This window comes from Plasmodium sp. gorilla clade G2, assembly GCF_900097015.1.
Source record: "Plasmodium sp. gorilla clade G2 genome assembly, chromosome: 12".
In the NCBI taxonomy this organism is placed as follows: Eukaryota; Apicomplexa; class Aconoidasida; order Haemosporida; family Plasmodiidae; genus Plasmodium; species Plasmodium adleri (nom. inval.).
Window position 1 is genome coordinate 932501 of NC_041704.1, and position 13387 is coordinate 945887.

Below are 13387 nucleotides of genomic sequence, written 5' to 3' on the forward strand. Positions count from 1 at the left end.
AAAAAATAATTGGAATAAAAAAATATGAAATTACAAATTATTTATCGACATTAATTTTTTTGGATTTGTAATGGTTTATCATTATTTTATTTAGCTCAGATAATCCAAAATTTTCCATTTTTTTTTCTTTATCCTCTTTTTCATTCACTCCATAAAAATTAGACATCGTTACAAACTAAAAGGGTTTCAATAAATATATGTAAAAATAAAAAGAACAAAACAAGTATATATATATATATATATATATATATATATTTAACTACCAAAATGATTATATATATGTGTATGTTTAATTTTACATTAAAATTAGGGTCATTTTTATTAATTCTTATTTTTTCAACCAAAAGATTTATCTATAATATATGTTCGGAAAAAAATAATCCATTTGATAATTTTAGGGATGATTTATTTTTATTTTAATCTCTCATTTTTACACATTATTAATACATATAAATATATCTATATATATATATATATATATATTTTTTTTTTTTTTTTTTTTTTTTTTTTTGGCTAACCATGTGTAATAAGTGCATAGGATTGCAAAAGTAAGTATGTGTTTTATAATCAACTATAGCAATTTTAGCACACTGATTTTTAAATGAATTAGCTTGATATTTTTCTTTCGTATCCTAAATAATGGAACGATAATTTTTTTCATATATGCTTATATATATATATAATAAACAATGGTAAGTACATAAAGAACTCAATATATGGTACATTTTTATTATTTTTTAAAAAGTGAATTTATCAATCCATAAATATAGAGATAACTAAAAATCAATAAACATATATGAAACATAAAAATTGTTTACATATCATAATAATTCTGACCTCATAAATTTCATATAAATCTTCTATAGATATTTGATTTAAAAGATAGTTTTTATTTTTTATTTCATTTAATTTATTGAGTTCCTCATCAGAATCTTCCATATTGAGCATAATATTTTTTATCATATCAAGAGATTCTATTAGATCATCATTCACATTTCTTTCTTTATCTTTATCTTCATTGTATTCAGATAAATTATTCTTTTGCTCTACAAATGAAGATATAAAAAAATATAAACATAAATATTAAAAAAAAATATATATATATATATATATATATTTTTTATTTGTTGAATATAGTATATACCTGCAATTTCAACCTTAACAAATTCATTGTGCAAGGTTGTTTCAACATTTTTACATATTAAATTAACACGATCTATATCATTATTCTGGAAATAATAAGAAAAGAACAAGAAAATAAAATAATAAAATAAAAAAGAGTAAGAGAGAGATATAATTAATATTGTTGAATGATAATCCACATACATAAAACAATGTTAGCATTATATATATATTATTGTACCAATTGTATATTCTCTTTTTCCATTAATTTAAGATTGGTACAAATATTTTCAATATCGACAATTAACTAAAAATAAATATTACACACATATATGTACATATATACATATATATATATATTTTACAAAAGTTTTGATTGTTCCATTAAATTTGTTACTTCTTTTTCTTTTTTATTCAATTCATTTTGAGTAATTTTTAATTCTTCTATTTCTATATGGATTAATCTATTTTTGGATTCTAGCTCGTTTAGTTGGTTCAATAAATTTTCTACACCCATGTCCATATTAAAAAATAAAAAATAAATAAATAAATAATTATATATATATATATATATATAATAATTTAATACAATACGATACAAGAACAAAAAAGAGAACAACAAAAAATTAATATATATATATATATTTATTTGTGTATATTTTTATACTATTTTACATTTTTCTTCCTCACGTGTATATTAAACGAACTTTTATTTTTAATTTTAATTTTATTTTTAATTTTATTTTAATTTATTTTAATTTAATTCTTTTTGTTTTTTTTTGGAGGGAGGTGTATATTAATTATGTGTATATACAAAAATTTTATAGTTTTTTTTTTTCTTTTTTTTTAAGCTATACATAAATAGTGAAACAAAATAAAAACACTTGATACAGACATAAATATTTTTTTTTATAACATCACCAATAAAAATAAAAAAAATTCATAAACGTCCATATTATATGTAGATATCCTTTTTAAATAAATATTCTACAATTCATTATCATCAAAACAAAATTAATTTTATAAAATATTATTATAATTTTTAAAAAGCACATAAGAAAAAAACAAAAATTATAATGCCGCTATTATATATATATATTGTAAATATTTTATTTTATTGTAAAAGAATAATAAATTACACATATATCAAAAAAATACAAATAATAATAAAACAAAATTTATAATTTCATATCTTACATTTTTGTATGAAATTTAAAAATTTTGACCCATTTATATTTTATCACGTTAAATTTTAACTTTTCATAAAAGAAAATATATATATATATATATATATATATATAATGTTCTTAAAAATATATTAATATAAATATTATATTATATATATAACTATTTTCATTTGTATAATATTTAATTTTTTTTTTTTTTTTTTTTTTTGATTATTTCATTTTATAGAAAGAAGAATATTACTTCAATACCTAAAAAAAGTTTCATCCATTTGTTAATTAAATAAAATATATATATATATATATATATATATTTATTTATTTACATTTTTCATGTTTGTATTTTTATTTTTTTCTTCTCTCCCTTTTTTATGGTAAATGTTTTGTTATTTGCCCCTGAAATATCCAAGTAGATATCTGTTTAAAAAATATATCGATTTGAAGAAAAGTAAAAATATATTTTTGTCATTTCCATATCAGGCACTAAACTTTTCAAGCAGCGATATAAAATGTTCACCTCAGTTAATAATAAAATGTGTGAATGAGACTTATAAGTCTAAATGTTTTAATAAAATAAAATGGAAATGTATTCAGAATGATATAATAAAAAATACAGAAAAGTTTAATATAACAGAAATTATATATTTAATAAATATATTAAGTCGTTTACATATTGGATCAAATGTTTTAATTCACTTTATACCTAACATTGTTTCCAAATTAAATGATATTAAGTATGATAAAATTACACAAATACTTATATGCTATATAAAAGCTAATATTAGAAATAAACAATTTTATTATGTTTTATGTTCAAATATTAATAATAATATACAAAAGATATCTTATTCTTTTTTAATCAAATTGTTATATACCTTGAACTTTTATTCATATTTAAATAATGATGGTTTTTTAAATCTGGAAAAGAAAATTATTAAATCCGTTATCGACAATTTCAAATGCTTTTTAGAATCTAACCAAAATATAAATAATAAGAATGAAAAATATTCAAATTGTATAAATCATAAAAAAGATACTTTAATTGATAATACTATTGACAATCGTCATCATAATTGTAATAGTGATATTTTGGAAGTTAACCCAAAGGATACCACTTTAAATAAAAATAAAAATATAACAATGGAACAATCGTCTCATCAAATTATTCAATCAGTAGATGAAAAAAATATATCATATCAACAAAATAATGTATATTTAAAAAATTATAATTTTATATTACTCTTTTATTCATTGAGCAATTATTTATTTCATCATATTTTTAAAGAACAATATTCATGTATTAATCAAAACGATTATATAGAAAATAAAACAATTATACAATTAAAAGATAAATATATAGAAATGTTAAATAAAATAAATGAACCCAAAGAAATTAAGACACTAGACGAATTGAATATATTCCATACTTTATTATTATATAAATCATTAATTAATATTATATATATTTCTGATGATGATATGTGTATAAAAAAAGAAATTTTCATATTTAATCATATACATGAAAAAATAAGTAATAAACTAATTATTAATTTTAAAAATGATACTACACATATAAAAGGAAAAACGAATGAATTAATAAAATATATGCAAATTCTACAACAAAATATTATACAGTATATGCAAAAAAAGAAAGATCATTTCCAATTTTATTTTAAAAATAATATTTTATTAATTAAAAATATACTCACCATATTACAGGAAAAAAATAAAAATGATATTAAAAGGTAATAATTATATGAGAATTATATAATTTTTGTTGTCTATATTTATATTTTGTCATCTCATTAACAAAAATTGAGTATATATTATACAAAGCATTGTAATAATATATATATATATATATATGTATATATGTGTGTATATGTTATTTCCTCATTTTAGGTACTATTTATGGCATAGGGAAAAGATTGAAATGATACAAAAAATGTTAAGACAAGTTGAATTGGAAAGTTATGGAATAAACAATAATGACAACAAAAAAATTAAATAATAAATAAATGAATAAATAAATAAATAAATATATATAATAAGATAAAAATAAAATTTTTCTCATATATATAAACATATGTTTATATTATGATGTTTATATATATTAAAATTTTAAAATTAAAAACATAAAAAAAAAAAAAAAAAATTTAAGTGTTAACAATTAATCCTCCATTTCGTTTTGTTGGACAAGGTCAATAAAATCCTGTATGAAAAAATGAAAAATATATAAGGAAAATATTGAATGCTTTTTATATAACTATGAATATATATATATATATATATTTTTTTTTTTATATTACAAAATTATATTCGTCATCATCAAATTCATCAATTTCATCGATTTCAGTGGAGAGTCGGTCATTTATTTCCGTTTCTGTTTCATGTATAGAGCTATTTAAAAAATCTAAATCATTTAAACTAGCTATATTAAGCAGATTTAAACTTTTCTTTTCTTTTATTAATCCACTAAAATTAGATCTCGTAATATTATGTAATTCTGTAGCACATTAAAAAGGATAGACAAAAATATCATAACATATATTAGTACATATTATAAAAGAATTTATATATATATATATATGTATGTATGTATGTATTTATTCATACTGTTATTATTTTTCAACTTTACTGTATAAATCCTTATATCTGCTAATATTGAATATTTGCTTTATCTGATATTTAAAAAAGTAAAAAAAAAAAGTAAAAGAAAATAATGTCTATTTTGATACATATCAATATGTCTATATATATTTATTTGTTTAAAAAATAATATTTTCATAATCAATATTATATTCAAGTGCTCTCTTGTTTTGCTCTTTATTTGTTCTTTATTTTATTTTACTTTATTTTTTTTTTTTTTTTGTTAACAAACTTACCTCTTTCAAAAGATAACAGACAAAGTTTAAATAATTTGAGAAAAATAAAAATGTGTTAAATAAAATATTTCCTAAGTTTCTTCGATAAGTTGAATGTAATATTAGTGTAGCTAGATTTCTCATCTTTTTTATTTTTATATTTATTTTATATTTATATATTTATATTTTTTTGATATAATTTATATATTTTAATTTATTTAGGAATTTATTATGTTAAAAAGTTTATCAAACATATAAATAATCCATATGGACAAATAAAAGAAAAACAAAATAAAATAATAAAACAAAAAAATAATAAAATAAAAAAATTATAATGTAATATAATTAAAAATTTATTAAAAAGAAATAATTAATAAAAAGGTAATATATTAATATATATATTTTTTTTTTTGTTAAACAAATGTAACATATATAAAAAACAAAATATTAGTTTTTTTTTTTTTTTTTTTCAAAAATAATACTTAAAAATTTTGAAAATCCAACATTTAGGATGAACTATAAAAAAAAATTAATATGAATTACAATTAAAAAAAATATATATATATATATATATAACTTACTGTTTTAAAATAATTAAACAAAGGAAAATAAAAAATATATATATATTGTATAATTAATACATATTTCTCTTCACGTACGTAAATTTTTTTCTATACTTATATATTATATATATATATATATCTCTTTAACTCTTAACATGGAGAAACCCAAAAAAAAAAAAAAAAAAAAAAAGAAAAAAAAATGAAAAAAAAATGTGCACAACATGGTTTACAAAAATCGAGGGAAACTATAAATATAAATGTACACATATATAATATATATATTTAATATTATATATTTATGAATTTATTTACTTCTTAAAATTATATATGAAGACAGGTTATATTTTAACTTTTTTTTTTTTTTTTTTTTTAAATAGGACAACTATATAATTTTAAATATATTTCAAATAAAATAATAATATTTGAAATATTATAAATTGTAAAAACATCATTCGGTTTTTTCATAAACTATCATTGTTTGTTTGTTTTGTTTTTTTAAAAAATTTATAAATTGACTATCATAAAATGGAATATATAAGTTGAAGTCGGTTAGTAATATTTTTCATTTTTAATATTTATATATAACTTAGTATATATGTTAAAGATATTTCACATTATATCATCACATATTAAGTTGGTGTGTTAAAAAAAAAATATATATATATTTATATATATATATATATATATATATATATTTTATTATATATTATTTTCGTGACTGCATTTATTTATGCGCTATATAATAATTATTGAAATATTGCCATATTATTTATAATTCAAATTAATATTTATAAGGCCATACAGAAGTCGGAACTGAAAAAATAAAAGTTTTATTATATTTTTATTTCTTTTTTTCATACATTTTTCATTTCGAAAAAAAAAAATATACATATATATATATAAACTAGAAAAATAATAAAATGATAAAATAAGGATAAAAATAAAAATAAAAATAATTATATAAAGTAAACTTTTGATATAGCTCCTCACATATTTAAAGAAAAATATATATATATATATATATATATATATATATTATTATTATCCCTTTATTTTTTCTTTATCATATAAAAAAAAAAAAAAAAAAAAAAAAGACATATAAATTATAATATTAATTTTCATCAATACAAGTTGTATCCAAACCTAATTCGTTCAGAACTTGTTTGTAATTTTCAACATTTCTATGTAATATATCCTCAATGGGTCCTAATAATCTTTTGAAACTTTTTCTATCTAAATAGACGACTTGACAAAAATTTTGTGCTTTTATAGTAGCAGCTCTTGGTTTATTTTTGAGAAGAGCTAATTCTCCAAAATAATCTCCTTTTGCATATGTTTTGATAACTTTATTATCTTTAGAAGCGACAGCATTTCCATCTATAAGTATAAAAAATGTATCTCCTTCTTCTCCTTCTTTAATAATAATTTCTCCATCGTTATAACTTTTAGATTTCAAGCAATCAGCAACTTTACATCTTTCATATGGATCCATATCTTTTAATATATTTACATGACTAAGAATATCTTCATACATTTTTCTTTTCTTTGCAACCATATCTTTGATTATATATGTAAAAGATTCTCTATCTAAGGCCCATAAATGACATTTAGTTAAAGCTGTTGCTGATGCAGCTCTTCTGGAATTATATAATAAGGCTAATTCTCCAAAAACATCTTTAGATTTTAATACTGTTAATACTTCTTTTTTATTATTTTCTTTTGTTTTATAGATTTCAACTTCACCTTGATCTATAACATATAATAAATCTCCATAATCTCCTTCATTTATAATATTAACACCTTTCTCTACATTTTTATCAAAAAATGCATTTACAATAATTTCAAATTCTTTCTTATTTAAATGATTAAACAAAAACGATTCATTCAATGCTTCTCTTATCTTGGCCTTTTCTTTTTCATCTTTCTTATAAACCTTAGGAATAAAATTATCAATCTTTTTATTCCAGTCACCATATGCCTCTGCACTCACAGATAATCTTTTCTTCTGTATGAAATGAATACTTTCTAAATCCAATACCTTTCTCTCTATTTCTTTTCTATCGAACATGGTGTGACAATCTGTGTCGTTACCATCGCTCGAAGCATCTTCATCTGAAATGGGCAATTGATAAAAAGGAAAATATATTAAATAAAATATAACATTATAGAAGGATGAATAATATATAAGATTATGAAATATATGCATATTATATATTATTTATATAAATACAACTATTTATACATACAAATATAGCTATATATATATATATATATATAAACATTTTGATATACTTACTAAGTATATTTTTTTTATTTAAAGTCATAAGAACTTGTTTACTCATTTCAGAATAATCCAATCCATCTAATATTTCACTATCCGTTTTGGTAATCGTTATTTTAGTTTTGCCTGGTTTTTTACTTAATGAAAAACCTCTGGAAAATTTATATCTATCATCTTCACCATCATTATTCATATCTCCTTCATGAGCATTTTTTTTATTATTTCTCATTTTTTGTTCGAATGTTTTAAACTCGTTTTGTAATTCTTTATCTTTTATTACTTGTGAATTATCTTCACCTGCTTTTTCTTTCCCTTGTCTCCTTTAAAAATTATCACCACGCAAAAAAAAAAAATTTAAAAAAATTAAAAAATTAATATATAAATATTATATATATGATGAAAGTATATATATATTATATATATATATATATATATAATATATTTGCGTATATATATATATAATATTTAAATTATGGGGACACTTTCTATTATGCACATATAAAAAATAATCATATATATATTTCTAACAAGGAAAAAAAAAAAAAAATTTTAAATTCACAAAAAAAAAAAAAATTAATATAATATATATATATATATATATATAATATAATATAATAAAGAATTTTAGAAAATTGGTTCTTTTTAATTATTCAATGAAAAATAGTAATGTGTGTATATATATATATATATATATATATATATATTTTTTTTTTTTTTCTGTTTTTTCCCCTCTAATCATATATAATATAAATTTTATATAAATTTAATACTTTTATATATTATATATATTATATATATAACACCATTTATATATATATATAATATTATGTGCACTTATATAAATTATATGGAGATCGTTATTTAAAATTTTTTTTTTTTTTCCCCCATTTTAAGCCTTACCATGTGCACACATTGCCCATATTATTATGCTTGGGTATTTTTTATTTTATTTTATTTTATTTAGTTTAATGTTTTTTTTTTTTTTTTTTTTTTGTTATAAAATGGAAAAAAAAAAAAAAAAAAATTTTCTATTAAGAAAAATGATGAAAAATATAAATAAAAATATAATGAAAAGTATAGTGAAAAATATTTTAATTAATCATGTGGGGAAAACAAAAAAGATGAAAAAAAAAAAATTCGTTATTATGCACATTTATGTATAATTTTATCCTAATTATATATATATATATATATAAACCTTTTTATAAATTATTATATGCCTATATATTATAAAAATGATGTACACTTATATATACATATCAATATTTTATAAATAAATTATTCTTTTTTAACATCTTATACTACAAAAACTGTTAAGAATATATAATGTACTTATTTTTATATAGTAATAGAAGAAAAAATATACTTAATAATAACAATGAAAATGGAAAAATCATAAAAAATGTGGAATTATAAATATATATATATATATTAATTATATTTATATATATATATATATATTTTTTCTTCATATATATGTGCACGATATATCCTTTGAATATACTTAAATGTCTTAAGGGGAAAAAATATATAATAATATATATATATATAATATATAGTATATTTTTTCAATACGGAAAATAATAAACCGTATATTTCTTTCAAAGATTTTTATTTCTATTTTTGTTTAACCCCTATACGATTATTATAAGCTTTCAAATTTTTTTATTTTCTTCATGAAATTAATTTTATATGTAAACATGTGAACATTCTATATGTTATATATATAAAAAGAAAAAAGTATATTTATATGTTTTAAGATAGAACTTTATATGTTTATTCTATTACTTTATTTTAACCCATTTTTTTCTATTTATTATTTAATTTATTTATTTGCTTAATGATTTTCATATATATGGTTTAATACACTAGATAAAAGCATATTAACATATATTTTGTTTTTTGTTTTTTTTTTTTAAAAAAGAAAAGTTCATATATGTACATTAATACTATTCCCTTTTTGTGTGGAAATCCAAAAATTATATACTATATAAATAAATAAATATATATATATATATATATATTTATTTATATATATATATTCTTTTAAATGCCAAAATATGGAACAAAATTTATATTATAAAATATATGATATAATTTATATTCCGTTGATTAAAAATTGAAAAACAAAAATAATTCCTATGAGTAAAATATTGTAGAAATAATAAGACATTTCTTATTTTTTTTTAAAATAAAATTAAATGAAAAAGAAAAATAATATCTGATAAAAAATTAAACATAATAATTTGTTACTATATTATCTTATATGCTTTTTCTTTTTTTTCTTTTATTTTAATATATATTTGTTAAAAATATAAGTACCATTTTAAAGTTACAAACTTTTTTTATTACTATTATATGACTTTTAGCAAGGTCTACACAACAACAACAAAAAAAAAAAAAAAAAAAAAAAAAAAAAAAAAAAAAAATGACAACTTTAATATATTAGTAACATATGATTTTTGAAAAGGATAACAACATATATATTAACATATGTTAATTGAAAAATATAGTTTTACGGATTTTATTAAAATTGTATAAAACATTTTCATATATATATATATAGAAATGTTCTATATATTTAAAAAAATATAACAATAAATATTATTTACATATTATATCTCAATATATTCCTTTATAATTGTCCTATATGGTATATATAATATAAATAACTTTTTTGCATTCCATAATTTAATAATTTTTTCTTGAATCATTTCACATTATATGTTCTATTATATAAAAATATATATACAAAAATGTACATTTCATTAAATATATTTTTGTATATATACTAATATATATTCTTTTTTATTATTTATTTATCATTATTAAGAAAAGGAAAATTTTGTAAAATATATATGAAAAAAATAAATACATAATTATATTATATATATATAATAATATATATATGTATAAATTGTATTTAAAAAATATATTAAATATTTTTTTATACATATATAACAATATGTATATATAATATATAAGTATTACTCAAATATAAAGTAATATATATATATATATATATTATATATATGCTTAATATATTTTTACAATAAAAAAATAATATATTATATATATATAATATATATGTAATATAGTTTTATCATTATAATGCTGTAATTTCATTTTTTAAAACCAGGAACAAAATATGAAGATAATGAAATTTTTTTATACCTTTTTATTTTTAAAGTATAATAATAATTAAACATATTTCTCTTTTTTATTAACAGTTAAAATCACTATAGGAAATATTTTAAGTTATAATATATATATATATATTATATGTATATATATATATATATATATTTTTTTTTTTTTATTAAATGATAAAACATATATATGCAAACATATATATAATATATAATATATATGTATATATATATATATATTTTTTTTTTTTTGTGACTTGACTAAATAGGGTTTTCATAACATTTATATATATATTTTTTTAATTCACTTTTTTTTTGTGAAGTCATTAGAAGTCATTATTGTTTTATATATATATATATATATAACACATACGAATATTATATAAAATATATATTTAATATATATTTTTATTTGTATCCATATCATGAAGAATACAAAGAGAAAACATTAAAAAAAAAAAAAAAAAAAAAAAGAAAGAAAGAAAGAAAAAAAAAAAAAAAATAGTTTATCATATGTTATAATATTTATATGATTTGTAAATTTTTTTTTTTTTTTTTTTTTTTTTTTTTTTTTTTTTTTTGTATCACATTTAGTGAAAAATATGAGAAGAAATATATTGAAAAGATAAACAAGGAAAACGTAATTTGTTTGCGATTATAAAATTATATGATATATACAACCATATAATTAATACAACTTTATATAATAATAATAAAAGATTAATATAAAGTCATAAGGACATATTTGAAGTGAATTTATTATTACGAAGGAGTAATGAATGAAAGCGAAAACAAGCTGCCTCTTATTCCTTTAAAAGAATCGAAACATTTTACATGCAGTGATGGAGATGATGATGAAGAGAATGACACGATAAATCTTGAAAACAATTCTAATGATTTAGTAAATGGATTTCAAAATTTTTTAATAAGTAATGGTTCTAATAATGGATCATGTAAAGGTACCAAAACTAAGAAAGATGATGCTTTAATAAGAAAAGAAAATTATCGTAATTTAAATTTATTAAAAAAAAAGAAGAATTTTATAAGAAAGGATGCATATGGAAGTAATAATTTAGTGTTAGGTGGTTTAAGAAATAATAGTAAAAAATTAAGTATGAAAAGAAAATTTTTATGGAATTGTATAGATCAGAATACAAATGTATCTGAATTATCTTATATTAAAGATTTCGAAAATAATAATTCATTTCTTCATGAAAATAATGGACATCATCTGGTTTTGTATGATAATAAATTTAGAGATTATTATCCAAGATATATAAAAGAAGAACGTGGAGATAGAATACGTAACTTTTTTGTATACTCACCTGATATTATACAAAGATGGATAAGAGTAATATTTAATATTATTATAACATCATTAATAGTAACATTAATTTATTATATATTTATATCTGTAAGAGAAGATATAAATAAAAAAGTAGCTATACAAGTTCAAAATGTAAAAGAAGAATCAAATTCTTGTAGAAAACAATATAATGCTCATAAATGTGGTACTGTAAATTTACCTTTATTAAATGAAAAATGTGAAGAATGGGCTAAATGTATGAAAACTGATCATAAATTATATCAAGATATATCCTTTTTATCTGCTCAAATGTTAGGACAAATTATTAATACATTTATTGTACAATTTGAATGGAAAAGTATATGTGTAATTGCTTTTATATTTCTTTTAATTTTTATTGGTAGTAATTATGCTTTATCTATCGGAGGTTATAGATCTAATAATGATTATAATTCTACATATCCAAATTTAAATAATAATTATAATAATCTTAATAACAATAATAATATGTCTCCTTATCCTTGTTATCCTTTCTATCCTATAATGCCACAACCATTTAATTATAATAATTCAGGAAATCCAAGTATTGACATCCCTCTTATGAATTGTATGTCATCTCAAAATAAATTTTATAGAAATAGTAGCTTTAATAGAAATCCTTATACTAATAATTTCATGAATAATTTTCATCATAATTTAAATGAAAATGATATGGGCACACATTCGCCTCCAAGAAATAAAGACTTTAACGAGACATACAGCTCTTCAAAAAAAGATCAAAAGAGAAGTTCAAAAAAATTGGGATTCTTAAAATATCTCTCAAGGGATTAAAATTGTGATATGTAAATATATACACATATATATATATATATATATATATATATATATATATATATATATATATATATATATATATAT

General features: G+C 17.4%; 5 protein-coding genes across 5 annotated transcripts; 2 read left to right on the plus strand and 3 right to left on the minus strand.

Moving 5' to 3' along the window:
- Positions 1-37: 37 nt before the first annotated feature.
- On the minus strand, positions 38-1645 carry PADL01_1223400 (conserved Plasmodium protein, unknown function; the record flags this gene model as incomplete). Its single annotated transcript, XM_028683193.1, has 7 exons — positions 38-175; positions 300-353; positions 519-632; positions 838-1046; positions 1145-1229; positions 1364-1429; positions 1520-1645. The coding sequence occupies 7 exons, from the start codon at positions 1643-1645 to the stop codon at positions 38-40; spliced, it is 792 nt and encodes a 263-aa protein (XP_028539395.1).
- A 1039-nt stretch (positions 1646-2684) lies between these two features.
- On the plus strand, positions 2685-4317 carry PADL01_1223500 (conserved Plasmodium protein, unknown function; the record flags this gene model as incomplete). Its single annotated transcript, XM_028683194.1, has 2 exons — positions 2685-4051; positions 4209-4317. 2 exons carry the CDS (start codon positions 2685-2687, stop codon positions 4315-4317), a joined length of 1476 nt encoding a protein of 491 aa, XP_028539396.1.
- A 159-nt stretch (positions 4318-4476) lies between these two features.
- On the minus strand, positions 4477-5314 carry PADL01_1223600 (conserved Plasmodium protein, unknown function; the record flags this gene model as incomplete). Its single annotated transcript, XM_028683195.1, has 4 exons — positions 4477-4518; positions 4616-4812; positions 4945-4987; positions 5192-5314. 4 exons carry the CDS (start codon positions 5312-5314, stop codon positions 4477-4479), a joined length of 405 nt encoding a protein of 134 aa, XP_028539397.1.
- Positions 5315-6844: 1530 nt separating this feature from the next.
- PADL01_1223700 (cAMP-dependent protein kinase regulatory subunit) lies at positions 6845-8934 on the minus strand (the record flags this gene model as incomplete). The annotated part of the gene is made up of 3 exons (XM_028683196.1): positions 6845-7845; positions 8030-8334; positions 8915-8934. 3 exons carry the CDS (start codon positions 8932-8934, stop codon positions 6845-6847), a joined length of 1326 nt encoding a protein of 441 aa, XP_028539398.1.
- A 3004-nt stretch (positions 8935-11938) lies between these two features.
- PADL01_1223800 (nucleus export protein BRR6, putative) lies at positions 11939-13300 on the plus strand (the record flags this gene model as incomplete). The annotated part of the gene is made up of 1 exon (XM_028683197.1): positions 11939-13300. One exon carries the CDS (start codon positions 11939-11941, stop codon positions 13298-13300), a length of 1362 nt encoding a protein of 453 aa, XP_028539399.1.
- Positions 13301-13387: the final 87 nt, after the last annotated feature.